Here is a 27,305-nt window from a genome sequence, read left to right as displayed (position 1 = left end):
ATAATAATAATGCAATAATAACATGATGTGTATTGCATTATTCCAGCATGTCTATCTTGTTTGCAATAATGCAATAATAACAATACAAAAATGCAAAAATAAAAACAATCACATAATAATAATATCCAAGGCCTTTGGGAAGAGCCTGATATTCAGAGACGAATTCCAGACACTTGGACCTAATATGTATGTGTGCTATGTTGTTATGTACAAATAAATCTATAATAAAAATAATACAAGAATATTAAAATCACAATAAAACGTTTATAATAATAATAATGTTTGCCCATGCCTCATTTACATGTAGAAATAATGCAGTTTGACCTCACTCTACAGTTTGGACTTCAACTCCCAGAATTCCCGGTGGATTAAGGCCAACTGCTATGCTGGCCGGAGCATTCTGGGAGTGGTAGTCCAAAAGGTGGCACAGCAGCATGAGGCCTGTACTGCTTCCGCCTGAGGCGCCTGGACTTCAACTCCCAGAATTCCCGATGCATTGATGTCAACAGCTGCGGCGGCTGGAGCATTCTGGGAGTTGTAGTAAAAATGCGACGAATGAGGCCTCCTCCTTCTCCTCAAGGAGGCTCCGGGGATTCCGGAAGTGCGGAGCGCGGAGGATGGGGAGCGAGGCTCTGGGCCTTGGCTTCCGGGATGCGGCGGCCGAAGGAAGGAGAAGCCGGGCATGAGCGACGTGGTGGAGCGGACACTGAGCGCCTTGCCGGCCTTGCTGGGGCCTCAGGAGCCCGGCGCCGGGGCGCTGGGAGGAGGCGGAGCAGGCAGGCAGGCCGCGTCGCGCCTCGGAGGCCTCATCCGGAGCATCACCGCCCTCGCCTCCAAACACGTAGGCTTGGAATGGGCCTGGGAAAAGGGGAGAGGGAGGAAGTCTGCACATGCCCAGAGGAGCCCTTGGTTAGGAAGGAGAACTCTGCACATGCCCAGAGGAGCCCTTGGTTAGGAAGGAGAACTCTGCACATGCCCAGAGGAGCCCTTGGTTAGGAAGGAGAACTCTGCACATGCCCAGGGGAACCCTTATATGACCATCCTTTGAGTTTGTCTGGAAGGAGAACTCTGCACATGCCCAGAGGAGCCCTTGGTTAAGGAGAACTCTGAACATGCCCAGAGGAGCCCTTGGTTAAGGAGAACTCTGAACATGCCCAGAGGAGCCCTTGGTTAGGAAGGAGAACTCTGAACATGCCCAGAGGAGCCCTTGGTTAGGAAGGAGAACTCTGCACATGCCCAGAGGAGCCCTTGGTTAAGAAGGAGAACTCTGAACATGCCCAGAGGAGCCCTTGGTTAAGAAGGAGAACTCTGCACATGCCCAGAGGAGCCCTTGCTTAGGAAGGAGAACTGTGCACATGCCCAGGGGAACCCTTATATGACCTTCCTTTGAGTTTGTATGGAAGGAGAACTCTGCACATGCCCAGAGGAGCCCTTGCTTAGAAAGGAGAACTGTGCACATGCCCAGGGGAACCCTTATATGACCTTCCTTTGAGTTTGTATGGAAGGAGAACTCTGCACATGCCCAAAGGAGCCCTTGGTTAGGAAGGAGAACTCCACACATGCACAGAGGAACCCTTATAGTCCCTTCCTTTGCATCTTTCATTGATGAGAACTCTGCACATGCCCAAAGGAGCCCTTGGTTAGGAAGGAGAACTCTGCACATGCCCAGGGGAACCCTTATATGACCTTCCTTTGAGTTTGTATGGAAGGAGAACTCTGCACATGCCCAGAGGAGCCCTTGGTTAGGAAGGAGAACTCTGCACATGCCCAGGGGAACCCTTATATGACCATCCTTTGAGTTTGTCTGGAAGGAGAACTCTGCACATGCCCAGAGGAGCCCTTGGTTAGGAAGGAGAACTGTGCACATGCCCAGGGAAGCCCTTATATGACCTTCCTTTGAGTTTGTATGGAAGGAGAACTCTGCACATGCCCAAAGGAGCCCTTGGTTAGGAAGGAGAACTCTGCACATGCCCAGGGAAACCCTTATATGACCTTCCTTTAAGTTTGTCTGGAATGAGAACTCTGCACATATCCCAATGAGCCCTTAGTTAAGGAGGAGAACTCTGCATATGCCCAAAAGAGCCCTTATAGTCCCTTCCTTTGCATCTCTCATTGAGAAGAACTCTGCACATTTAAAAAGGGATTTAAAAATTTAAAGACATTTAAAAGCATCTCTGGGCACGTAAAGAGTTCTCCTTTTCACTAAGGTGTAAAAATTCAGGTCTGATTGAATAGAAACATGTTTCGGAGTCAATTGTGGCAGACGTTAGTTAGAATCCAATAGGTTTCTCCCCACAAGAATAAGCTCATCAAGTCAGTTGTTGGATGTTGAGTCAACAAATAGGGAAATCCAATTAATTTAATCAGTCTGCATTAGGCAGGGCTGTCGATAGAATTTAGGCCATCGTGTGGTAAGGTTGCATTTTGCATTCCTTCTGTTTTGTGAAATGAAATAAACCTTTTACAAATGATCTTGAATCTTTTGTCAGGAGGAAGAAAAGTTAATCCAACAGGAATTAAAAAATTTGAAAGCAACCGTTTCTGCACCCACAACATCACTAGTAAGTTTTTAAGGCAGTTGTGCAAGCTGATATTTGGTGATACATTTTATATGACTATTTATTGAGCATCTTCTACGGTTTTAAATTTCTCATTTCTTGTATTTCAGCGACTCATGAAAGAGTGTATGGTGAGATTAATATATTGCGAGATGCTGGGCTATGAGGCTTCTTTCGGATACATCCATGCAATCAAATTAGCACAGCAAGGCAACCTTTTTGAGAAAAGAGTTGGTATGTATTTCCCAGTATGTGGCTCAAAATCCATGTATAGCTCTGACTATTTTCATAGTATATTATATGGGGTAAAATGAAGGATTGCTATGACTATTTAAGTGCCTCTGATACATCTACATTGTGGAACCAATGTCATGTAATGGTTAACATGTCAAACTCGACTTGAGAGATAAATAAAATATGCCTGGATCTCTAAACAGGAAAGTGTATGTGTGTGTGTGTGTGTGTGTGTGTGTGTGTGTATATATATATATATATATATATATATATATATATATATAATGCAATAATTTATAAATATATAATATATTGTATATACTTATAGTATTGATAATAATATTATAAGCTAATACAATATTACACTAATAATAATTATACAATATAATAATATTAATTATATGTTATATATTAAATGTAATATTACTAATAATATTACCATATAATGATATGGTACAATATAGTAATTTAATGCGTATATTGTGCTGTGCTAATAATATATTGTATGTACATTTGATTTGTAAGCTGCTCTGAGTCCCCTTCGGGGTGAGAAGAGTGGGGTATAAATGTAGTAAATAAATAAATAAAAATAAAGTATAGATAAATATTTTAATATATGTAAAATGTCTATCTTAGGGCCCTTCCAGACAAGCCCTATATCCCAGGATCTGTTCCTAGGTTTTCTGCTTTAAACTGGATTATATGAGTCCACACTGCCAGATAATCTGGAATAAACAAAAAACCTGGGATCAGATGCTGGGATATAGGGCTTGTCTGGAAGGGCCCATAATTTGATTTCGTATTTTCCAGATCCTTTTAGCATTTATCTAGTGATTTTTTTGTGGACAGAAATGTTTTGTCTGTGTTTTGAAAAATGACCTAAACTTTTGGAACTGGAATGCATAGTACAGATTTTTTCTTTTGCCTTTTTAAAGGTTATTTGACTGTGTCCTTATTTCTTCATGAAAACCACGAGTTGCTGCTTCTGCTTGTGAACACAGTTGTAAAGGTACTGTTTTGTGAGAGATTTGAACAGACTTTGGGACAGAACATTTTTTTTAAAGTAGATTGAATCTCTGAATTTGCCCTTATTAATAAAGACTTGTTTATCAATGACAAGCCTAACAACATAGAAAATCATACAGTTATTTTTGCTTATTCATAGACCTTTTCAACCTCCTCGAGATTCACAAGACTCTTGTAGAGAAATAATTTCTGGAAATGGTGGAACTTGTTTCCTCTTTTTTATATTTTGCTCTTTGCTCAATCCAAGCCATGCTGGACTTTACATTGGCCATATTCCAAGTTGTAGTTCAGCTCAACATTCTGAATAGAGGCTTTACAGATGCTTTGTGTGTAGTATCTGTGGGCATCCTCCCAAAGCAGGCATGGGCAAACTTTGGCCCTCTAGGTGTTTGGACTTCAATTTCCAAAACGCCTGGAGTGCTGAAGTTTGCCCATTCCTGCTCCCGAAGGGAGAACCTAGGTGTTGCTTTATGTGGTTTTTCATTCACTCCTGTTATAGAATGTAACAAGAAATGCACCTTATCTTAGACACAAAGAGGGATATAAGGGAAGTTGAACTTCTGCAGGCAGGAATGTCTTGTTTTTCTCTAGTTTGCAGAGTGGGAAGTGCATTGGCGTTGTATTTGTCATCGTGTGTATTGGTTGCAGTAGGAGGATGTTTGAGGGACATCTCAAGAAGGAAGCAGCTTGCTTCTTTAGGGTCTTGTTGGCATGGTGGATTTCCAGATCATCTGTGTGATATTGTCCAAACCCAGTGTTGTCATGGATCTTGGCAAGGCGGCTGTCGTTTTTGTTCTGCTCTGCTTCAGAGTAATATATTGTTCTCTCTCTTTCTGCCCTTGTTTTTGTTGTGGGGGTGCATTCCATATGGCAGTTGCTGCATCAGTCTAGTGATGCAATGCCTTCCGTTGGCATATTAACCCTGTTGTTGTACATTGGTTCGAGCCTCAAAGAGAAGCGGGTAATAATAATAATAATGGTGGGATCACAAGCCGGAAAATGTTACAGAGAATGAACATGTCAAGCTACTCTGGGACTTCCAGATTCAGACATACAGAGTTTTGGAGCACAATACTGACCTCACGATCGTGTTAAAAAACAAAGTATGGATTGTCGATGCTGCAATCACAGGTGACCGTAGGATTGAAGAGAAACAACTGGAAAATCTGGGACGATATGAGGATTTAAAGATCGAATTGCAAAGATTGTGGCACAAGCCAGTCAAGGTGGTCCCAGTGGTGATTGGCACACTGGATGCAGTGCCTAAAGACCTTGGCCTGCACTTAAACACAATTGGCGCTGACAAAATTACTATCTGCCAGCTGCAGAAGGCCACCTTACTGGGATCTGCATACATTATTCGCCAATACATCACACAGCCCTAGACACTTGGGAAGTGTCCGGCGTGTGATCCAGTACAACTGCCAGCAGAGTGTCTGCTGTGGACTCATCTTGTTGTGTTTCAAATAATAATAATAATAATAATAATAATAATAATAATAATAATAATAATAATAATAATAATAATAATAATAATAATTTTATTACCCGTTTCTCTTTGAGGCTCGAACCAAGGTACAACAACAAGGTTAATATGCCAACTGAATAGTTATTATTATTATTATCATTATTATTATTATTATTAGAGTACAGGACTGTTCTACCTGTAGCTGTAATATGAGAGGGGGGAAAGTCTTCTCTGATCATTCCAGGAATTCTGTGACTACAGATAATACTACTGCCCTTACACCACTTAAGCACTTTTAAACATACGCATTGATGTTAACTTCTGTTCTTAATTTAATTTGGAGGAGAAAAAACTAGCCATAGAAGAGTATTGAGTGTCTAGCATGGTTTTGATTTAGGAGAGCAAAACATGGGATTAAAAAGAAACAAAAAAATATGAATAATATTGCTGAGGGACAAAATAAGTCACTTTGATTTCCTCATTTGTGACAGGATTTGCAGAGCACTAATCTGATGGAAGTGTGCATGGCTCTCACTGTGGCAAGCCAGATTTTTCCACGAGAAATGATCCCAGCTGTCCTTCCGTTAATAGAAGACAAGCTTCAGCATTCAAAGTACGATCTTTGTTATGAAATTCTAGAAAATTAAGAATCAAAATCTATTCTTGCAAGCACTTACTTCTCTAGATATGTTTGGATATAACAGTACAGTTCAACCACGTGAATAACTTTGTTTGTCTTTTAGAGAAATCATTAGAAGGAAAGCTGTTCAGGCCCTGTACAAATTCTACCTTATTGCGCCCAACCAAGTCCAACACATCCATGACAAATTCCAGAAGGCGCTTTGTGACAGAGATGTAGGAGTGATGGCTGCTTCATTACACATTTATCTCCAGCTGGTGAAGGTGGGTTTTTTTAAAAAAAAGAAGCAGGGTGAATAATTGAATCGAGTTTGTGACTTAAGCAAAACATCATGAACAGTGCATATTAACAACATGGTGTTTTTATACTTCCCATTTCTAGTGTTATTTGTGCTAATATAGAAATGCATTTATACATTTAATTTCTAACTGTGTTGTTTTATTTGATTTCAAGCTTGACAGTGTTCTGCATGAAAAAAAACCCACTGAAATTAAAACTGAAACAGTGACGACTTGTGTTTTCTATAGTATTGTGTCAAATATCTTAATGACATGTTTTGCCTTTTTGTCTAGGAAGATTCCTCTGCATACAAGAACTTGACAGGCAGCTTTGTAGCTATTTTGAAGCAGGTGGTAGGAGGAAAACTTCCTGTCGACTTCAACTATCACAGTGTCCCCGCACCTTGGTTACAGATTCAGCTTTTAAGAATATTGGGGCTCCTTGGAAAAGATGATGCAAGGTAAGCCTTCCTTTATTTGCTTAACTTTCTAGAAAGCTGAGTTGTTGATTCTTGTGTTTTGTTAATATTCTTCCATGAAACAGAAGTGCAAATAAATTGATTGGTGTAGTTTTTCCAATTGGCAAGATTAGCTTTCCTATTGTAGGCTTGGTCTGATTTCTTAAGTAGTCTTTGAGATATGTGTAGATGGGTTAAAAAGTACTTTGGTGTTCATTTCTAATATAATCATGTCAATAATTAATATTTATTTATTGATTTATTTACAACATTTATACCCTGCCCTTCTCACCCAAGGGGACTCAGAGTGGCTTACAAAAATTGGCAAAATTTAATGCCCAAAATGCAATCATAAAAACAAAACAATATAAACAGATCCATTTATAACATTGTTAAAACACATTATAAAAACCTTAAAAACGTATATATAATTAATTCCATTCGTCCGAGATCCTCATGCTTCATCCTTAAATCAGGCCATGTCAACTTTGTCATTACACATTGCATCACCAAATTATATCATCAAATGAAATTCTATTGCCATCCCATGATATGATTTTTTAATATATTTTTATGGATTTAACTGAATTGTTTTAATACTAATATGTTTAATACTGTTTTAATATTTGTATATTTAAAATTGTATTGTGATGCTTTTAATGTTCGCTGCTTTGAGTCTCCTTATGGAGAGAAAAAGTGGGATAAAAGTAAACATAATAATAATAATAATAATAATAATAATAATAATAATAATGATGTTATATTGTTAAGTGTGCTGTGTGTTTACATTTTGATCTGAGTTCTAAATTGCAAGATGGATTTTGTATCACAAAAATATTTTGCATTCTGCTCACATTTGTTCCTAGTAGCTGTTTTTAATAAATAAACAGCTATAATCTGTAAGCGGATAGTTGGCTTGTGTGCAGCGTTGATGTCTATTATCTGCCATCTGATTTTTGTGCTTAAATGACTGTTCTTGAACACTTACCATTTTGTAACAGGACCAGTGAATTAATGTACGATGTTTTGGATGAATCTTTAAGGAGGGCAGAGATAAACCACAACATTACATATGGTAGGTGTAAATATATTTTCATGAAAAAACATACGAGAAAATGTCTAGTGGGGTACTAGCTTAAGTTATGTGTACAGAAGGAGAAAACGTTTTGCATGGTTTTGAAACTGTTCCTTTATTAGGATTCCTTAGGATTCCAAATACAAAAGACCAGTCCTCCCTCAACCACTCAACTCCTGTTACATAGCAGTCCCATTTAATGCAGTGTTTTGTGTCTGTATGTTTGTACTTTTCAGTGTTACGCTCCCACTTAATACAATTTACTTATTCTGTGGAAAGGGAGAGGAAGGAGTAAAGAGACTGAGATGTAAAGAAAAATGAATAGAATGTGAAGTAACCAAAAAAAGAGGACTCAAAAGAGTAAAAAAGTAAATACAGTATATACTCGAGTATGAGCCTAGTTTTTCAGGCCTTTTTTAAGACTGAAAAAGCCCCGTCGGCTTATACTCGGATGAGAGTCCTGGTGGGCTTATATTCAGGTCGGTTTATACACGAGAATATATGGTACATTTATTATTTTTCTCTATTATTGGTATTATTACATTTATTATTTTTCTCTATTATTGTTGCTACTATTACATTTATTTTACTCTTATTTTTATTATTATTAATACATTTATTTCACTCTGATCTTATTATTATTACATTTATTATTTTACTCTATTTATTATTGCGTGTATTATTTTTCTGTATTCATTATTATTATTATTATTATAGATATTGTCCAGTATTACTACTATGCATAGTCATTTTTTGAACTGAAGTGGTATCTTTATGGTTGGAAGTTCCGTAACAGATATTTTCTGCTCTTGTTTCCTTTCTCCATCTGCAGCCATCTTGTTTGAATGCGTCCAGACAATTTACACTATTTACCCTAAATCTGATCTACTCGAGAAGGCTGCCAAATGCATTGGGAAATTTGTCTTGTCACCTAAAATTAATTTGAAGTATTTGGGTAAGCCCTCTGCTCCTAACATCCCCGTGCATATGATGCTGAATACTTTGTGTTTGGGCCAATGTTTAATCTCTTTCTAGGATTAAAGGCCCTGACGTATGTCGTCCAGCAGGATCCCACCCTGGCCCTGCAGCACCAGATGACCATCATTGAATGCCTAGACCATCCTGACCCTATTATTAAAAGAGAAGTAAGTTGCATTCTAACCATTCTTCCAAACTTCAAGTTTGAATGTCACATTGCAAGTGTTCTGCTTTGAGGCTACAGTTTGCCATGTCTGAGAAGATGTATTGACAGAAGGAATTACATTGCAATAATGCATAATTTTAGGTTGATCTTGGAGTGGAATAGTTAGATATTCATCTAAATCAGGCATGGGCCAACTTGGGCTTTCCTTCCAGGTGTTTTGGACTTCAACTCCCAGAATTCCTAACAGCCTCGGGCCCTTTGGGGCCTGAGGCTGTTAGAAATAGTGGGAGTTGGAGTCCAAAACCCCAGGAGGGCCAAAGTTTACCTATGTGTGATCTAAATAATTTTATATTTACTGTATATACTCGAGTATAAGCCTAGTTTTTCAGCCCTTTTTTAAGACTGAAAAAGCCCCCCTCAGCTTATACTCAGGTGAGGGTCCTGGTTGGCTTATATTTGGGTCAGCTTATACTCGAGACTATATGGTACATTTATTATTTTTCTCTATTATTATTGGTATTATTACATTTACTATTTAGAATCATAGAATAGTAGAGTTGGAGGAGACCTCATGGGCCATCCAGTCGAACTCCCTGCCAAGAAGCAGGAAAGTCACATTCAGGTATGGAAATGCACCTCCAAAAGCAAGAAAAATTATTTACTGTATATACAGTAGAGTCTCACTTATCCAACATAAACGGGCCGGCAGAATGTTGGATAAGCGAATATGTTGGATAATAAGGAGGCATTAAGGAAACGCCTATTAAACATCAAATTAGGTTATGATTTTACAAATTAAGCACCAAAACATCATGTTATACAACAAATTTGACAGAAAAAGTAGTTCAATATGCAGTAATGCTATGTAGTAATTACTGTATTTACGAATTTAGCACCAAAATATCATGATATATTGAAAACATTCACTACAAAAATGCATTGGATAATCCAGAACGTTGGATAAGCGAGTGTTGGATAAGTGAAACTCTACTGTACTTGAGTATAAGCCTAGTTTTTCAGCCCTTTTTTTAAGACTGAAAAAGTCCCCCTTGGCTTATACTCAGGTGAGGGTCCTGGTTGGCTTATATTTGGGTCAGCTTATACTCGAGAATATATGGTACATTTATTATTTTTCTCTATTATTATTGGTATTATTACATGTATTATTTTTCTCTATTATTGTTGCTACTATTATATTTATTTTACTCTATTTTTATTATTATTATTAATACATTTATTTCACTCTGACATTATTATTATTGCATTTATTATTTTGCTCTATTTATTGCTACCTGTATTATTTTCCTGTATTTTTTATTATTATTATTATTATTATTATTATTATTATTATTATTATTATTATTATTATAATATGTATTATTTTACTCTATTATTATTAAAAGGATACATAAGCACATTTACATTGAAGAAGATGAAAATAATGATTTAATCAGAGTTGGACAGTCTTGTCTTAAATTTGATCTTTATGTACATATTCAAAAACATTTAACCTACTGATGCCTCAATTCATGTAATTTTATTGGTATCTATTTTTATTTCTGAAATTTACCACCCTCGGCTTGTACTGGAGTCAAGGTTTTCACAGTTTTTTTTGTGGTAAAATTAGGTGCCTCAGCTTATATTTGGGTCGGCTTATACTCGAGTATATACAGTATGTGGAATAAGGGTGAAAATGTCAGTCTTGCTTCACTTTGTGTAATTGTTTTATTCCAGGCATATGTTTGGACCACATTTTAATTTTTTAATTTTTTATTTTTGTATGCTTTTATTTTTCGAAAATATATCTGTTAATACCTTAGTCTAACTCAGACTTAATGGGTTTTATGCTATTTCTTCTCTTTCGACTGCTCTTTATTAAATTTTGCTGTTGCTTGGTAGGTCTGTCATGAGACATTCATTCACTTTGGTTTCTCCTTCAGACATTGGAACTTCTGTACAGAATCACCAATGGACAGAATGTCACAGTCATTGTTCGGAAGATGCTCGACTATCTAACGCAAACCAAGGAAGAATATACCATTATCAACATTGTTGGCAAAATAGCAGAATTAGCGGAGAAATATCCTTCCTTTGAGAGTTTTTTTCCGGAAAGCAGCTAGTCCTTGAAGCTGTAAGGCCATTCAATGTTAATCAAGCTGGCCAATTGCAACATTCAAAAAGACAAGAGTTCTTTCTCCCACCCTGGACTTTCCACAGACTTTTGTAGTTTTCAACAGACCTCTGAGGATGCCTGCCATAGATGTGGGCGAAACGTCAGGAGAGAATGCTTCTGGAACATGGTCATATAGCCCAGAAAATTCACAGCAACCCAGTTTTGCAGTGTTTCTTGTAAATGGCTAATCTTTCCAACCCATGCAATGCTTTTGACACAAAATAAAATACCTTGATACCATTTTAGACAATTTTAGTAACTAGTGTGCTAACATTATTGATGTGGGACTGTAGCACTTTGAACCTATGAAGGGAGGGAAAAAAATCTGTTCCTGATGTTCTAATGTCCTTTTCCTTAATGTTCCTGGCACATATGCTCCTGACAATGAATGGTTCATCCAGACCATGAATGCAGTATTTTCCATAGGAGGGGATAAAATGCACCCAGACATCCCAAACAGTTTCTTGCGACTCCTTGCAGAAGGTGAGCAAAGCAAGGATAACTCTATAGTGAAACTGAATATACTGCTGCCATTTTAAAACAACAACAACAAAATCACTGCTCATTAGAAAATAACTTACTTTTTTCTAGGGTTTGAAGATGAAAAGGAAGATAGCCAGCTGCGGCTTCATGCTGTCCAGTCCTACCTGAAGTTGCTACAAGACGAAAATGCAGTTTACCCGCAGAAATTTGTTCAAGTGATGAGTTGGGTAAGAACGGCGGGGATTCAAAAGTGAAAAGGCAGTTTTCCAGAACACGTGCAGCACAGACAATTGAATTTCTAATATACAGTTGACTCTACACATTTGCAGTTTTAACTTTTGTAGATTTGATTCTGCATGGATTTGATTCAAATGTTCTCTCTAGAATCTCTTAAATCCTCCAGTGCAACTCTCAACCTATCATGCAGTTTAAACTATGCTAAATTTTGCATCTCTTTTTGCTCAAATTAGCACAAATATTTCAGCTTCGATACCAAAACATTTATTGATGGTACATTTTGCTGGTATCTGTGAGTCGTTTTGTTTTTAAGTTCATGTTGATGTCAGTACAGTGCATCCCAGTTGTGTTTATCAAGCCTCTTTAGTTATCACGCAACATTTTTCTAGGATAGTCTCTTCAGTAATGGTTATGCAAAGTCAAGTCTTTTTGGGGTTGTTGTGTGTTTTCCAGGCTGTATGGCCATGTTCCATAAGTACCGTATATACGCGAGTATAAGCCGACCTGAATATAAGCCGAGGCACCTAATTTTACCACAAAAAACTGGGAAAACATTGACTCCAGTATAAGCCAAGAGTCGTAAATTTCAGAAATAAAAACGGATACCAATAAAATTACATTAATTGAAGCATCAGTAGGTTAAATGTTTTTGAATATTTACATAAAGCTCTAAGATACAACTCTGATTAAATCATTCTCATCTTCTTCAATGTAAATGTGCTTATGTATCCTTTTAATAATAATAGAGTAAAATAATACATGTAATAATAATAATAATAATAATAATAAATACAGAAAAAATACATGTAGTAATAACTGAGTAAAATAATAAGGCCAACTGGCTAATCAATAAATAAAATTGTTGAGTAAAATAATAAATATAATAATAAGATCAGAGTGAAATAATAAATGTATTAATAATAAAAAATAGAGTAAAATAAATGTAATAGTAGCAACAATAATATAGAAAAATAATAAATGTAATGATACCAATAATAATATAAAAAAATAATAAATGTACCATATATTCTCGAGCATAAGCTGACCCAAATATAAGCCAACCAGGACCCTCACCTGAGTATAAGCCGAGGAGGGCTTTTTCAGTCTTAAAAAAATGGCTGAAAAACTAGGCTTATACTTGAGTATATACAGTATTCTCTCCTGACGTTTCGCCCGCATCTATGGCAGGCATCCTCAAAGGTTGTGAGGCATATGCCGGCCATAGATGTGGGCAAAACATCAGGAGAGAATGCTTCTGGAACATGGCCTTACAGCCTGGAAAACACACAACAACCCTGTGGTTCCGGTCATGAAAGCCTTCGACAACACATCAAGCCATTTTACATTGACTTCATTGTTGTTACTGTTACAGTAGAGTCCCGCTTATCCAACGTAAACGGGCCGACAGAATGTTGGATAAGCGAATATATTGGATAATAAGGAGAGATTAAGGAAAAGCCTATTACACATTAAATTAGGTTATGATTTTACAAATTAAGCACCAAAACATCATGTTATACAACAAATTTGACAGAAAAAGTAGTTCAATACGCAGTAATGCTATGTAGTAATTACTGTATTTACGAATTTAGCACCAAAATATCACAATGCATTGAAAACATTGACTACAAAAATGTGTTGGATAATCCAGAACGTTGGATAAGCGAGTGTTGGATAAGTGAGACTCTACTGTATTATTATAACCTACTTTTCTCTCCAAAAAAGAGACTTACAGTAAAACTGATGCAATACAATTTGAAACCCGAAAAGCATACAAACATTAAAATAGTATTAAATATTAATGGTATTAAAAATAAAAAATCTGGAACTCTTAAAATCAATTAAGAATCTATTCTAATTCTCCTACGACAGGTGTTGGGAGAATATAGTTGCCTTATGACCAATGTGGACCCCGAGGTTGTCATGGCAAGTTTGCATCGGATTCTGGAGAGGAAGGCCACTTCTGAAACGAAAGCCTGGATCATGGCTGCAGTCACGAAAATAGCTTCTCGTTCGCCGTGTTCAGAAACTGTCGATAAACTCATCATGGAATTGAGTACCTCCCTGGATACTTGCATGAGGCAGTACGCCTTCGAATTAAAGCATCTTTATGAAGACAAGGAATTGATGAAGAAGTTGTTCCCCATTGATGCTAGTTATGAGGATAGAGTGGTGAGTTCGCACAGTTATTTGTGTATTATTTCTAGGTCTTTGAAAGTTGAGTGATTCTTTAGTAGATGCTTGAAAGAAGAGTATGTCAGTGTTGTATGTCTTAAAACAAAAGATCTAGGTAGATGGTTTAACTCAATTGAGTCCAGCCTTTGATTCTGCTGGTATTTGGGACTCCAGTGCCCAGGAATCCTGGGAGCTGAAGTCCAAAACATCTGGCGGAGCAAAGGTTGAACACCAATTATTTAAGTGGAGTCTATATAAAGGAGCTTCCGGTGGCACATGTGTTAAAGCGCTGAGCTGCTGAACTTGCAGACCGAAAGGTCCCAGGTTTGAATCCAGGGAGCGGAGTGAGCGCCCACTGTTAGCTCCAGCTTCTGCCAACATAACAGTTCGAAAACATGCAAATGTGAGTAGATGAATAGGTAGCGCTCCCGCGGGAAGGTAACGGCATTCCATGCAGTCATGCCGGCCACATGACATTGGAGGTGTCTATGGACAACGCTGGCTCTTCGGCCTAGAAATGGAGATGAGCACCAACCCCCAGAGTCGGACACGACTGGACTTAACGTCAAGGGAAACCTTTACCTTTATATAACACACATGCTCAATATTTCACATTTGTCTGTAGCTTCTCCATTCATTTCCCCCTGCTGCCTAGCTTATTATCTATGGCACGGTTGTCAGACTCATAGACCATGACCACATGAGGCTTAAGGTTGCCTTCAAGTCCATGGATGGAGAATCTGTGGATACAGAGCCAAATATAATGTTACGCAGTAGTCAGTGCTCTTTAGTCCTCACCCAATTTGGGTCCCCCGATTCTATTGAACAACAACTCCCTTTACTTCTGATTTTCTGCCATGGAGACAGGATAATGGGAATTGCAACCAATTGCATCAACACTTGTGGCTCTGAGGCCAGGGAAAGATTAAAGGCTGTTTTAATGTCAGACATTATATCCACAAATCTTGTATCTAAATTCAAACTTTCCTGACTAAAGAGACTAAGTTGGCAGCCATCCAGATGTTGCTGTATCATGACTCCCATCAGCTCTGGTCATCAAAGGGTTTTAAACAGTTCAAAGAGATTTCTCTTCCCATCCCAGTTATACTGTGGCAAACTCTTTCAGTCTTAACCATTAGAACCTGCTATTCCACATTAAAACCGTTACCTTCTCGCTTCTAACAGGGACCTCAGTTTAATATCACGGTCTGTCCAACGTACACATAGCTTGATTTGGGAGTAATATGTATTCCAGACTAGTAGGAAGATTGGACTCACAATGGTATTTACTTGAGGAATGAGGACAGTGTTCAATCAAATGTCAAGTTTTTGACTTGTTACTCTGACTCCTTATAGGTAGATGCTTCCTTATCTTTCTTAGATGGGTTTGTAGCTGAAGGACTAGACCGCGGCGCAGCCCCATACAAACCTCATCACCAAAGGCAAGAGGAGAAGCTGTCTCAGGAAAAAGGTGATTGCTTATTGACTTGGCCTGAAAGCATTTTTTTAAGCGTAAGGTTAGAAGATGAATGTGGTCATTGTGACTGTTGTGGAATGGATTTGAAAATAGTCTTCCACCACTTCACCTTATTTGCACTCTTATATTATTAATTTCTGTGTACAAGTTTTGTGTTTCCATTTTGAAAGATGGATAGGAAAGCTTTGAGGTGTGGTCTTAGTTCTTGAGCTATGTTTGCACAATGGAAAATTACTTCTGTAACATTGCATATATTATAAAGTACACATACTTCCCTTTTGTATGTGTTTTTTATGACTTGCTTTTATGTGGTTTTTATGACTTGCTTTTATTGTCTGATTGATTTGTTTTATTGTTTTATTTTTATATTGTTCTAATATTGTAATAATAATAATAATAATAATAATAATAATAATAATAATTTTATTTTTGTACCCCGCCTCCATCTCCCCAAAGGGACTCGGGGAGGCTTACATGGGGCAAAGCCCAACGACACAGTTAAAATGTAATTACATAAAAATGCAATTGCAAAGGCAAAAAGACAAAAATGCAATTCACAATGTAAACATAATAAAACAACATTATAACAATAATAAAAGCATCAACCAGCAACCAATGTTTGCATATTGTATATTTCAAATTGTATGATAATGCATTTATGTTAAGCCGCTTTGAGTCTCCTTCGGGAGAGATAAAGCAGGGTAGAAATAAATACAATAATAACAAACAACAACAAAAATTCATAAGATGCACCTATAATTCTAAGACGCAACCCATTTTAAGAGAAGTTTATTTATATGGGAGAGTGTGTCTTAGAATTGAAGAAATGCAGTATGCATTTTATAAGAATAAAATTATAAGATTTTATAATTTTATAATTTTATAAGAATAAAATTATTATTATTATTATTATTATTATTGTTATTACTATTATTATTTGTCTTATGTTTTATAAACTAACTAGCTTGGGGACCCGTGCCTAGGTTATTTGAAAAAGCACTGGGAACTATAGCCTGTTTGTGGAGGCCGGAGGCTGTCTCTGTGAGTGGACACCCATGCCATATACACACATACGGGTTTTCACTTTTATTATAGATATAGATAGATAATAGATAGATATATAGATATAGATGGTGTGGTAAGCAGTTAGAACAGATCTTGCTAGGAAAACCCTACGATAGATTTTCCTTAGGTGTGGTATAGATCAGAAATGAAGGTACACAGCAATAATAACAAAAATGGTTGGTGTGTAATGTGAAATATTTATGTTGCAACACGATGTGAGCAAATATCTACTCTCCCCTATACTGTCTTAAAGATTGATGGTTAAGTTTTAAGAGTGATCCCCCTCTCTTTGCAGCTTTGAATTTTGAACCTTATGGGCTGTCCCTTTCCCAAAGTTTCTCAGCATCTAGCTTTACTGGAAGGCAGTCCCCAACTGGACTTTCTCTGGGATCCGACATCTCTGGTAATAGCACCGAGACAGGACAAAAGGGGTGAGTTATGTTTCTGTGTCCACTGAAGACTTGATTGTGTATTTTTGATTTCTTGGCCTGAAGGCAGAAGGTGACATACGCGGCATATCATAACAGATTTATTTATTTATTAGCTACATTTATATGCCGCCCTTCTCACCCCGAAGGGGACTCAGAGCAGCTTACAAATTAAATTTACATACAATATTATACAGTAGAGTCTCACTTATCCAACATAAACGGGCCGGCAGAATGTTGAATAAGCGAATATGTTGGATAATAAGAAGAGAATAAGGAGAAGCCTATTAAACATCAAATTAGGTTATGATTTTACAAATTAAGCACCAAAACATCATGTTATACAACAAATTTGACAGAAAAAGTAGTTCAACATGCAGTAATGCTACGTAGTAATTACTGTATTTACGAATTTAGCACCAAAATATCATGATGTATTGAAAACATTGACTACAAAAATGCGTTGGATAATCCAGAACGTTGGATAAGCGAGTGTTGGATAAGTGAGACTCTAATGTATTAGCATAGTACAATACTGGTAATAAATTACTATATTGTACTGTATCAATATATTGTAATATTAGTAATATTGCATGTAAAATATAATATATAATTAATATTATTATATTGTATTATTAGTATTATGTCGTATTACAATATAATGTGAATATTATATGTATATACAATATGTTATAATTATATTATTGTAAATTATATTATATATATATATATAAACACACACACACACACACACATATATATATAAACACATAAGGACTAGATAAATTATAAATAAATAAACAGATAAATTCAGTATTAGCAAAAGCAAAAAGACATCTAGTGCGTGGGGCAAGTCAGGAGGCAACAGCAGAAGTTGTGCAACCTGCAACATGGAACAACAACCAAATCCAGCCCAAAATATTTATTTCGTTGCTCAGTTCATACTGTGCAATGTGTATTGCAGTTTGGGCACTGAGCAAGAAAAATAAAAATATGTGTATGACCATTATGCTAGATCCTTCCAAATTTGAAAGTGTTTTCGATTGTTTTTCAAGCTGTACTAACAGCCTTCAAGTTGAAATTTCTAGGGGGCAGTCGTGATTCATCAGGAAATCTTAGTACGTGCTTCAAATGTTGACCATTGCTTTCAGTTGTCATTCATGTTGCAAGAGCTACATTCTAAGTGCACAGTTTTGTTGAAGCAGAAAATAGAGGCCTGAATAAGTCATTTGGAAATCACCCCAAATGCAGATTGTATGAACTCGCACCATTTCTGCATTTACGCTGTAATGAAATATATAGATGACCATTGCGATATTTAATAGCCAAATTCAAACTGCATCTAAAATGTTCCTTTAACGGTCCGAAACTAGATGGGAAGTTGTGCCTTGAATTTTAAGCATTCTTTATCTGAAAGGAAACACACAAAGTTCTGAACTAGATTGAAGCTATAGAGCTGAGGATAGGGATGAATTATGTTTTCCAGGAATCTCCATACACAGTGCAAGTGCTTTCCAGAAGCACTTTTTTATCTGCTCCTTTTTTAACCTTTCTAATTACTATTTACTTTAGGGCCAACAGTTTGAAGCTTGAAGGTGTTAAGAAGCTTTGGGGTAAAGAAGGCTACCTTCCACAAAAAGAAAGCCCAGTGGAAAATGAAGACAGCATCAAACCCGTTCTGCCCAGCAGCACAATTGCGGAAAATATTGTTGGTAGTTTTCCGTCAACGTCTGAGCAAAAAACCCCTGGCCTTTTGGAGGGAGAGAAAGAGAAACAACAACTAGCTTCATCACTCTTTGTTGGCCTGAGCTCACAAAGCAGCATCAGTCTGGTATGGCAATTTACTCAAGCATCATAGCAATGGCCTATTCCAGTTACTTTTAACATTTAACCTAAAACTATGTTCTGACTCTTCTGGCTGGTACTCACTCCATGTTTGATCTGAGATTCAAACTCCGGTCTCCAAAGCCATAGTCCAATGCTCAGACCTTCTTACTGTATATACTCTAGTATAAGCCTAGTTTTTCAGCCCTTTTTTAAAGACTGAAAAAGCCCCCCTCGGCTTATACTCGGCTGAGGGTCCTGGTTGGCTTAGATTTGGGTCAGCTTATACTCGAGAATATATGGTACATTTATTATTTTCCTCTATTATTGTTGCTACTATTACATTTATTTTACTCTATTTTTATTATTAATAATACATTTATTATTTCACTCTATTTATTATTACATGTATTTATTATTATTTTTATTATTACATTTATTATTTTACTCTGTTATTATTAAAATGATACATAAGCACATTTATATTGAAGAAGATGAGAATAATGATTTAATCAGAGTTGGACAGTCTTATCTTAAATTAGAGCTTCATGTAAATATTCAAAAACATTTAACCTACTGATGCCTCAATTAATATACAGTAGAGTCTCACTTATCCAAGCTAAATGGGCCAGCAGAAGCTTGGATAAGAGAGTATCTTGGATAATAAGGAGGGATTAAGGAAAAGCCTATTAAACATCAAATTAGGTTATGATTTTACAAATTAAGCACCAAAACATCATGTTATACAACAAATTTGACAGAAAAAGTAGTTCAATACGCAGTAAATGTTATGTTGTAATTGCTGTATTTATGAATTTAGCACCAAAATATCATGATATATTGAAAACATTGACGGCAAAAATGGCTTGGATTATCCAGAGGCTTGGATAAGCGAGGCTTGGATAAGTGAGACTCTACTGTAATTTTTATTTCTGAAATTTACCACTCTCGGCTTATACTTGAGTCAACGTTTTCCTAGTTTTTTTGAGGTAAAATTAGGTGCCTGGGCTTATATTCGGGTCGGCTTATACTCGAATATATACGGTATTTTATTTTATTTTCAAATGGTAGTCTTTTCATTCATGTACTGGACCCATAACTGGGATCTGGTTTGTGGATTAAATGAGTTTCATTAGCAATGCTGTATCTCTTTAGTGAGTTTTATTCAGAGGGGAATGAAATGCGGTATTGACAAGTGAGTGAACAGATGGAGAATAATAAAAGGGAGAAAATGGGCACATAACAAAAATAAACATTGAGTCTTGTTGTCACAAGTTGTGGCTTAAGGTGAGCTCCAATTGTGAAATCTCTAACACCTTAATTATTTTTGCGTTCACATTTTTCAAATGTTTTCTCCCTTTGTTTTCAAAGATGGGAAAAGGCGACACTGTGACTCAGAAGTTCACAAGGAAATCCAAAACAAGTGAAGCCAAAGCAAACGAGGGACCATCGAGTACCATTTCTCCTCTTGCAGACACACTGTCTAAGAACAAGGAGTCCTTTCAAAACAATGGGCATCATGGATTTAGGAAAGCATCACTGAGTTCTGTTGAAACCCCTGGATCCAAGGCGGTACCTGTCAGGTCTCACTCTCTGCAGGAAGGTGGACTAAATGACCGGCTTTTGGACCATAGACTTTCTCAGTCCTCGTTGTTTGCCGATTGTAATATGGAAATCTTTCCTCCTCCCTCAAGTGCTGAGACTGTAGTTTGCAAGCAGCACTCTTTAATGCCTTACTTACCGGAGGAAGCGGCTAAATATCCTCACTCAGAAATGATACAACTTTGTTCTGATGAAACTCTGGTTTTGTACTTTTGTAAAGTCTGGCAGGATGATTGTGTTTTGCTGTTTTTATTTCTGGCCAATAAGAGCAGCAATGTTCTTAGAGATGCGAGTCTGGAATTGGAGCACACAGAGCATCTAAAGGTAATTTATTTATTTATTTTACAGCATTTATAGCATTTATATTCCGCCCTTCTCACTCCGAAGGGGACTCAGGGCGGATCACATTACACATATAGGCAAACATTCAATGCCTTTCAACATAGAACAAAGACAAACAAACATAGGCTCCGAGCGGCCTCGAACTCATGACCTGGTCAGAGTGATTCATTGCAGTTAATTGCAGCTGGCTTGCTCTCCCGCCTGCGCCACAGCCCGGGCCCAGGTAATTAAGGGATTGCGATCATGCTTATCGGGTTTTGCTTTCTCCCTTGAAATAAGTATGCCTGCTATAGATGTGGGCGAAACATCAGGAGAGGATGCTTCTGGAACATGGCCATGCAGCCCAGAAAACTCACAGCAACCCAATGATTCTGGCCATCAAAGCCTTCGACAACACATTGGCAGTAAATGCTTGTAAACATTTATTTTTATTTTCTTCCTCTTTTAACGTATAGATGGTTGAACGTCTTGGCTGTCATTTTGCTACAGTAGCAGCTGAAAGCATAGAAAGCTTCCAAACAAGTGTTGAGATGGAGGAACTTTGCTCATCGGTTGTAATTTTGGGTTCCGTCGTTTACCATCTAGAATCGGAAACACGCCTCAGGTTTTCTGTACCTTTAGTCCTGCTGGATTTTATCAGGTAATTCTCTTAAAACAACTTGCTTCATACATAGTGGGAACATACAGCACCTGTTTCATATGTAAATCTCTCCTGTACACACATGCATGATATATTGTGTACCCACCAAACATGTAAACACTCTCCATGTCCTATTATTATTATTATTATTTTTATTATTATTATTTATTTTATTATGACACAGCAAACAAGATAGATATGCTGGATTTCGTTTCACAAAATCACAAGTCGAACACTTCCCAAGTGTCTAGGACTGTGTGATGTATTTTCGGATGATGCATGCAGATCCCAGCAAAAATATACAATGCCAGAAAACCGCACTATTATTATTATTATTATTATTCTCCCATTTTCTCTCTCCAAAGCAGCTTACAATATAAACAGTACAACACAATTTAAAGCCTAAACATATAGAAATATTAAAATAGAATTACATATTTATGCTATTTAAAGTTTGAGATGTTAGGAAGATTTCAGTTATTTAAATGTTCATGTTCTTGGAATGGAAGAGGCAACTTAGATTCTCCAAACCGCTGTTTCTCACTATATGTTTTCTGTTTCTGCATTTCATGTGCCTCATTTACTGGAAGGTTTCCCAATGCATTTTCCTAATTACTGTATATATTTATTTAATTTGACCTCATGTGTAAGTCATGGGCAGATTTTGATGCTTATACCTTTATATGTGACTATATACCGTACCTTTTTTTTAAAGGACTCCTGTTCAGCTTGACCTTTTATGACTCTTGGGTGCTGGCTATTTTAAAGATTATTTTAAATATATTCTTTAAAGAAATAACTTCATCTGTTTTCTTATTCCTTATATTCATTGCCAACCTTCTATTCAGGCCTATGAAAATGACCACGGATGAATTTGGAAAGCTGTGGCTTGCGGTTTCAAACGATGTGAAGCAAAATGTGAAGATGGCACCGTCTCAGGGATCGTTGCCAGCTATTCTGAACACCTTGCAGCAAAAGCTGAAGCTACATATCGTTGATATCATAGGTGAGCGGCTTGAGATTTCTTCCACTGTGATCCAGGAATTGTAGTTGGTAACCATAGCTTATAATAATTGCTTAAGGCGAGAGTGAGCGTTTGAAGAATGGTATGATTTGGGGACTTTTCTCAAGGAAAATCATTCTGGTCTTAAGTGTCTTGAACTGATTTGGGCTTTCTCAGGCAAATATGGAGGGAGACACACATTGTGCCTGCCTGTGAACACTGATATATCCCTTGAAAACATACACTGAAATGCCAGGAAGCCCTGCGATTGATAGGTTTAGGTTTTCACCAGGGAATAATATGGCCATTCTATAGAAAAATAATTTTGTTGGAGCATCAAATCCTATCTGATGTTGCAATCTAAGAAGGGTCAGCGTTAGTGTGTGAATGGGAGATCAGCAATAATACTTTTTTATTTTTTAATCAATACCTGGAAGTGCAAAGGCTATATTTCTGAGGAAGAAACTGGCAAAATCACCTGTTTGAGTATTCCTTACCTGATGATGATGTAATAATAATAATAATAATAATAATAATAATAATAATAATAATAATAACTGCAAAAGGCCACCCTGCTGGGATCTGCACGCATCATCCAAAAATACATCACACAGTCCTAGACACTTGGGAAGTGTTCGACTTGTGATTTTGTGATACAAAATCCAGCATATCTATCTTGTTTGCTGTGTCATAAAATAATAGTAATAATAATAATAATAATAATAATAATTGATGGAGCCCTGTCATTAGGTTTTAAATCTTGGTTATATGTTTTTATCATTATATGTCTTATGCATTTATGTTATGTGGTATTATGTTTAAATTGCTGTATGATTTTAACTTGTATGTTTCCGGTTTTGTTGGAAACCACTCTGAGTCCCTTGAGGAGATAGGGCAGTATATAAATAAAGTATTATTATTATTATTATTATTATTATTATTATTATTATTATTATTATTATTATTTCTATCCTTTTTTCCTCTTCTAAAGGAGGCTCAAAGCAGCTACCAACACTAAAAACAATGCAATTTACAGTTTAAGATACAAGAATTATTTAAAATAATTAAAATCACATAAAACCACTATTAAATGCTTAAAATACTTAAAACACTACACAGCAATCTCTGGTTCATTCTTAAAACGTGGTGTAGAGGTTTCACATAGCAAAACAATCACATTTAATACTATATAATTTAATAATATTGTGCTATGATAATAATAGAATATATTGTATGTATATACATACAATATTGATACAGTAGAGTCTCACTTATCCACCACTCACTTATCCAACATTCTGGATTATCCAACGCATTTTTGTAGTCAATGTTTTCAATACATCATGATATTTTGGTGCTAAATTCGTAAATACAGTAATTACTACATAGCATTACTGCGTATTGAACTACTTTTTCTGTTAAATTTGTAGTTAAACATGATGTTTTGGTGCTTAATTTGTAAAATCATAACCTAATTTGATGTTTAATAGGCTTTTCCTTAATCCCTCCTTATTATCCAACATATTCGCTTATCCAAGGTTCTGCCGGCCCGTTTATGTTGGATAAGTGAGACTCTACTGTATTTAAAATAATTAAAATCACATAAAACCACTATTAAATGCTTAAAATACTTAAAACACTACACAGCAATCTCTGATTCATTCTTAAAACGTGGCGTAGAGGTTTCATATAACAAAACAATCACATTTAATACTATATAATTTAATAATATTGTGCTATGGTAATAATAGAATATATTGTATGTACAGTAGAGTCTCACTTATCCAACATAAATGGGCCGGCAGAATGTTGGATAAGCAAATATGTTGGATACTAAGGAGAGATTAAGGAAAAGCCTATTAAACATCAAATTAGGTTATGATTTTACAAATTAAGCACCAAAACATCATGTTATACAACAAATTTGACAGAAAAAGTAGTTCAATACGCAGTAATGCTATGTAGTAATTACTGTATTTACGAATTTAGCACCAAAATATCATGATATATTGAAAACATTGACTACGAAAATGCGTTGGATAATCCAGAATGTTGGATAAGCGAGTGTTGGATAAGTGAGACTCTACTGTATATACATATAATATTGATACTAACATTATAATGTAATGCAATATAACGCTAATAATAATACAATATAATAATAATTATATATTATATATTAAATGTAATATTACTAATAATATTACAGTATAGTGGTATAGTAGAATATGGTAATATATAATGTTAATATTGTGCTATGCTAATAATATAATATATTGTATGTATATATAACTTGTAAGCTGCTCTGAGTCCCCTTCGGGGTGAGAAGGGCGGGATATAAATGTTGCAAATAAATAAATTTAAGGGAAAATGATTTTTTTCCTCCTCCTTTAGGTAATGAGGGAATAGCATCGTGTCAACTTCTTCCATCAGTGCCCTGTTTGCTCCATTGCCGTATCCATGCTGGCATGTTGGCGCTATGGTTCAGATCCCCTTGCTCGGCTCTTCCGGACTGTTTGCTTTATCAGTGTCAAAAAGCGATGGAAGAATCCTGAGTGTTAAAGTGCCTCCCTTTTTTTTTTCAAAGTCTCTGACTGCCAAGGAAGATGTGGTTTTTGTACAGTGTTTTATCGAAGCCAGCTCTTGTTCTGCTTCTCTGGAGTGAAGTTACACAAGAATAAGCTCTATGGACATGAGGATTTAAGGTGGTTCTCCTGCCCTTTGCCCTCCAGAAACAGCTCAGGATCAATCAAGGCACTAAAAGTATGGGCCACATGTTATGCAACATGAGTATTTTCTCTTTTTGCCCTTGCGTAAGTCATAACAATTCATAGGAGCAGCACCACTTGAATTACGTCATTTACTTGGCTTACGTGTAGAGGAATATTTTCAGTTAAGAACTTTCCTTGAAGCGGCATTGTAAAGACCAGAGTTAGAGGAATGCAAGATGCTAACTGTTGATGCAACTGATATTCAGTTATAAGATATCTATAGGATTGTCCCATGGTTGGATCATAGGTTATTGGCATTAACAATCCATGGAAGCACCTCAAGTAAGGAATTGGCTAGTTTTTGTTACAGGATTTTTTACTTATTATGTGGCAGAATATAAACATTATTTGTGAATGCAAATTGAGGCTGCCAGCAAGTTATTGGTTGTCAACTTCGTTGCCTATCAGAAGTTGGCTTCTAAAATGCAATACCTCAATCACAGAGCTAGCGTGTTGGTTTGCAGCATTTAAATACGCAAGACTTTTAATCTAGGAAGCTTCTCTTGCTGTGCCTCACAGTCATTCTGACTCAGCCACCACTCCGCTTCATCCATAGCTGGCTTTCATTGTATACCAACCATTGTCCTTGATGATAAAATAGCATAAAGATGTGCTCGCACAGCTTGTTCCACCTCGCCACGGATCCTTTGGTCTTCTCTCTTTTGAACAGCCTTTTGTGCTACCTTTTTGCTTTTCAATCTCTTGTGTTTCATCTCATGTTCTGTTGTCATTGTCCTCCTTGGGCAGAGGAGGATAGCTCACTAAATATGCAAACCATAGTACAAAGTAATTCATTTTTTAAAAATAACCTCTTACAATACTGTCATTTGGGGGATTGAAGCAGCTTCAGCCATGGCTTCTCTTGGTGTCTTCGTTTTTAGGCCTGTTCCTAGGATTAATTGTGGAGTTGATTCAGAAAATTGCATTGGATAGATCCCCATGTAAGCCGCTCCGAGTTCCTTCGGGGAGATGGTGGCGGCATACAAAAATAAAGTTATTATTATTATTATTATTATTATTATTATTATTATTATTATTATCTGCTCTAGTTTCTTGGATATAGCTATCATGCTCTTTAATGGGTGAGCAGATGGAGTCGATGGCATATGTTCTGTATCTTAAAAACTAGAGCTGATAGGGGAAAATGGGAGACATTTTTAGAATAAGTTGGTCAAATATACCCAGAAACAGGACTAACATACAAGGCACCAAAATGTGTTTTGGCCAGTGTTGTTTGCAAAACTAAGCTTTTAAACTAAGACCGCCTCCAACCTAACAGTTGTGTTTTTAACACAACTGACTGTCAAGAACACAACAAGAGACCAACTGATTGTGGTCTCTTGTTGCAGAACAGAAACATTGCAAGCATTTTGAACTCCTCTTATTGAATTATTCTGTGTTCTCTTGTTCAGAATACAATTTGACCATCAGAAGCGAGTTAGGATGTATCACAGTGGATTCCTATTTCTTTGAATCAAATCAAAAAAGGCTTATTTGACTTGTAGCCCAGGTATGTCATTCTTATGAACATTGAGACAATAAGCAGAACTGAGTCATAGTCTGAAACGGGATGATTTATGATGTTTAGCAGGAACAGAAAATTCTATTTTTTCAAAGTCCTCATCCATAGGCTTAATAGCGCTTTTTTGGTGGCAGTGCTGGTTGTGTAACACTGCTGATGTGGGTATTAAGTTGGTCAGTTTTAATGATCTGTAGTCTCCTTGCTCTGAGAGCCATTTGTAAAGCAAACCTGTGTGTGTTTCAAAAACCCAAAGCAGTTAGGTTAAATTCATGAAGAGGCACAGGGCGGTTTTCTGCATTATAATCCAGTGTTGCAGCCACTTTGAAGACTCTTTTCTGATAGTTCTTGTATCCTTTGGAAATGAATTATATGGAGGAACATAGGTATAAGGGAGATGCTGTGTAAGAGCTGAACACCTGTGTGTATCTTCAGATATTTAATTGAAAACAATAGTAACTCTCCAACTATTGGTATTTGTCTCTGCAATGCAACACGCATAGGAGAGAGTTCCACTGACACTCCACATTTATTTTCCGATTTACAAAGTCTTAGAATCTGGCTGCAAACAGTTTTGTTTTTTAATGTATGTGTGTATTTATTTAATGTATGCATTTGTCAACATCATTACCTACTTGTACATTAAAACAGCACTTCTCAAACCATTAAAACCCAATAATAAGCA

The 27,305-nt window shown here is 36.6% G+C and overlaps 1 protein-coding gene across 1 annotated transcript; it reads left to right on the top strand.

Moving 5' to 3' along the window:
• The first annotated feature begins 513 nt into the window (after nt 1-513).
• ap4e1 (adaptor related protein complex 4 subunit epsilon 1) lies at nt 514-27,305 on the top strand. Its single transcript, XM_062963263.1, has 21 exons — nt 514-841; nt 2,490-2,561; nt 2,669-2,792; nt 3,728-3,801; nt 5,778-5,899; nt 6,030-6,189; nt 6,499-6,665; nt 7,664-7,737; nt 8,570-8,692; nt 8,773-8,882; nt 10,822-10,965; nt 11,429-11,537; nt 11,646-11,764; nt 13,647-13,946; nt 15,306-15,420; nt 16,787-16,922; nt 18,492-18,750; nt 20,115-20,669; nt 21,143-21,327; nt 22,176-22,333; nt 24,725-27,305. Exons 1-21 carry the CDS (start codon nt 683-685, stop codon nt 24,883-24,885), a joined length of 3,426 nt encoding a protein of 1,141 aa, XP_062819333.1. The 5' UTR covers nt 514-682; the 3' UTR covers nt 24,886-27,305.

This window comes from Anolis carolinensis, unplaced genomic scaffold (genome assembly GCF_035594765.1).
Source record: "Anolis carolinensis isolate JA03-04 unplaced genomic scaffold, rAnoCar3.1.pri scaffold_11, whole genome shotgun sequence".
Classification (NCBI taxonomy): Eukaryota; Metazoa; Chordata; class Lepidosauria; order Squamata; family Dactyloidae; genus Anolis; species Anolis carolinensis.
Note: the sequence above shows the minus strand (reverse complement) of the source record. Positions and strands in the feature narration are given on the sequence as shown.

Excerpts from the sequence above, each read along its gene's own strand:
- ap4e1 (XM_062963263.1), top strand. The coding sequence starts at position 683 with ATGAGCGACGTGGTGGAGCGGACACTGAGCGCCTTGCCGGCCTTGCTG. Across the intron at positions 6,190-6,498 it reads TTTATCTCCAGCTGGTGAAG|GAAGATTCCTCTGCATACAA; the intron begins GTGGGTTTTTTT and ends CTTTTTGTCTAG. Across the intron at positions 21,328-22,175 it reads GTCCTGCTGGATTTTATCAG|GCCTATGAAAATGACCACGG; the intron begins GTAATTCTCTTA and ends CCTTCTATTCAG.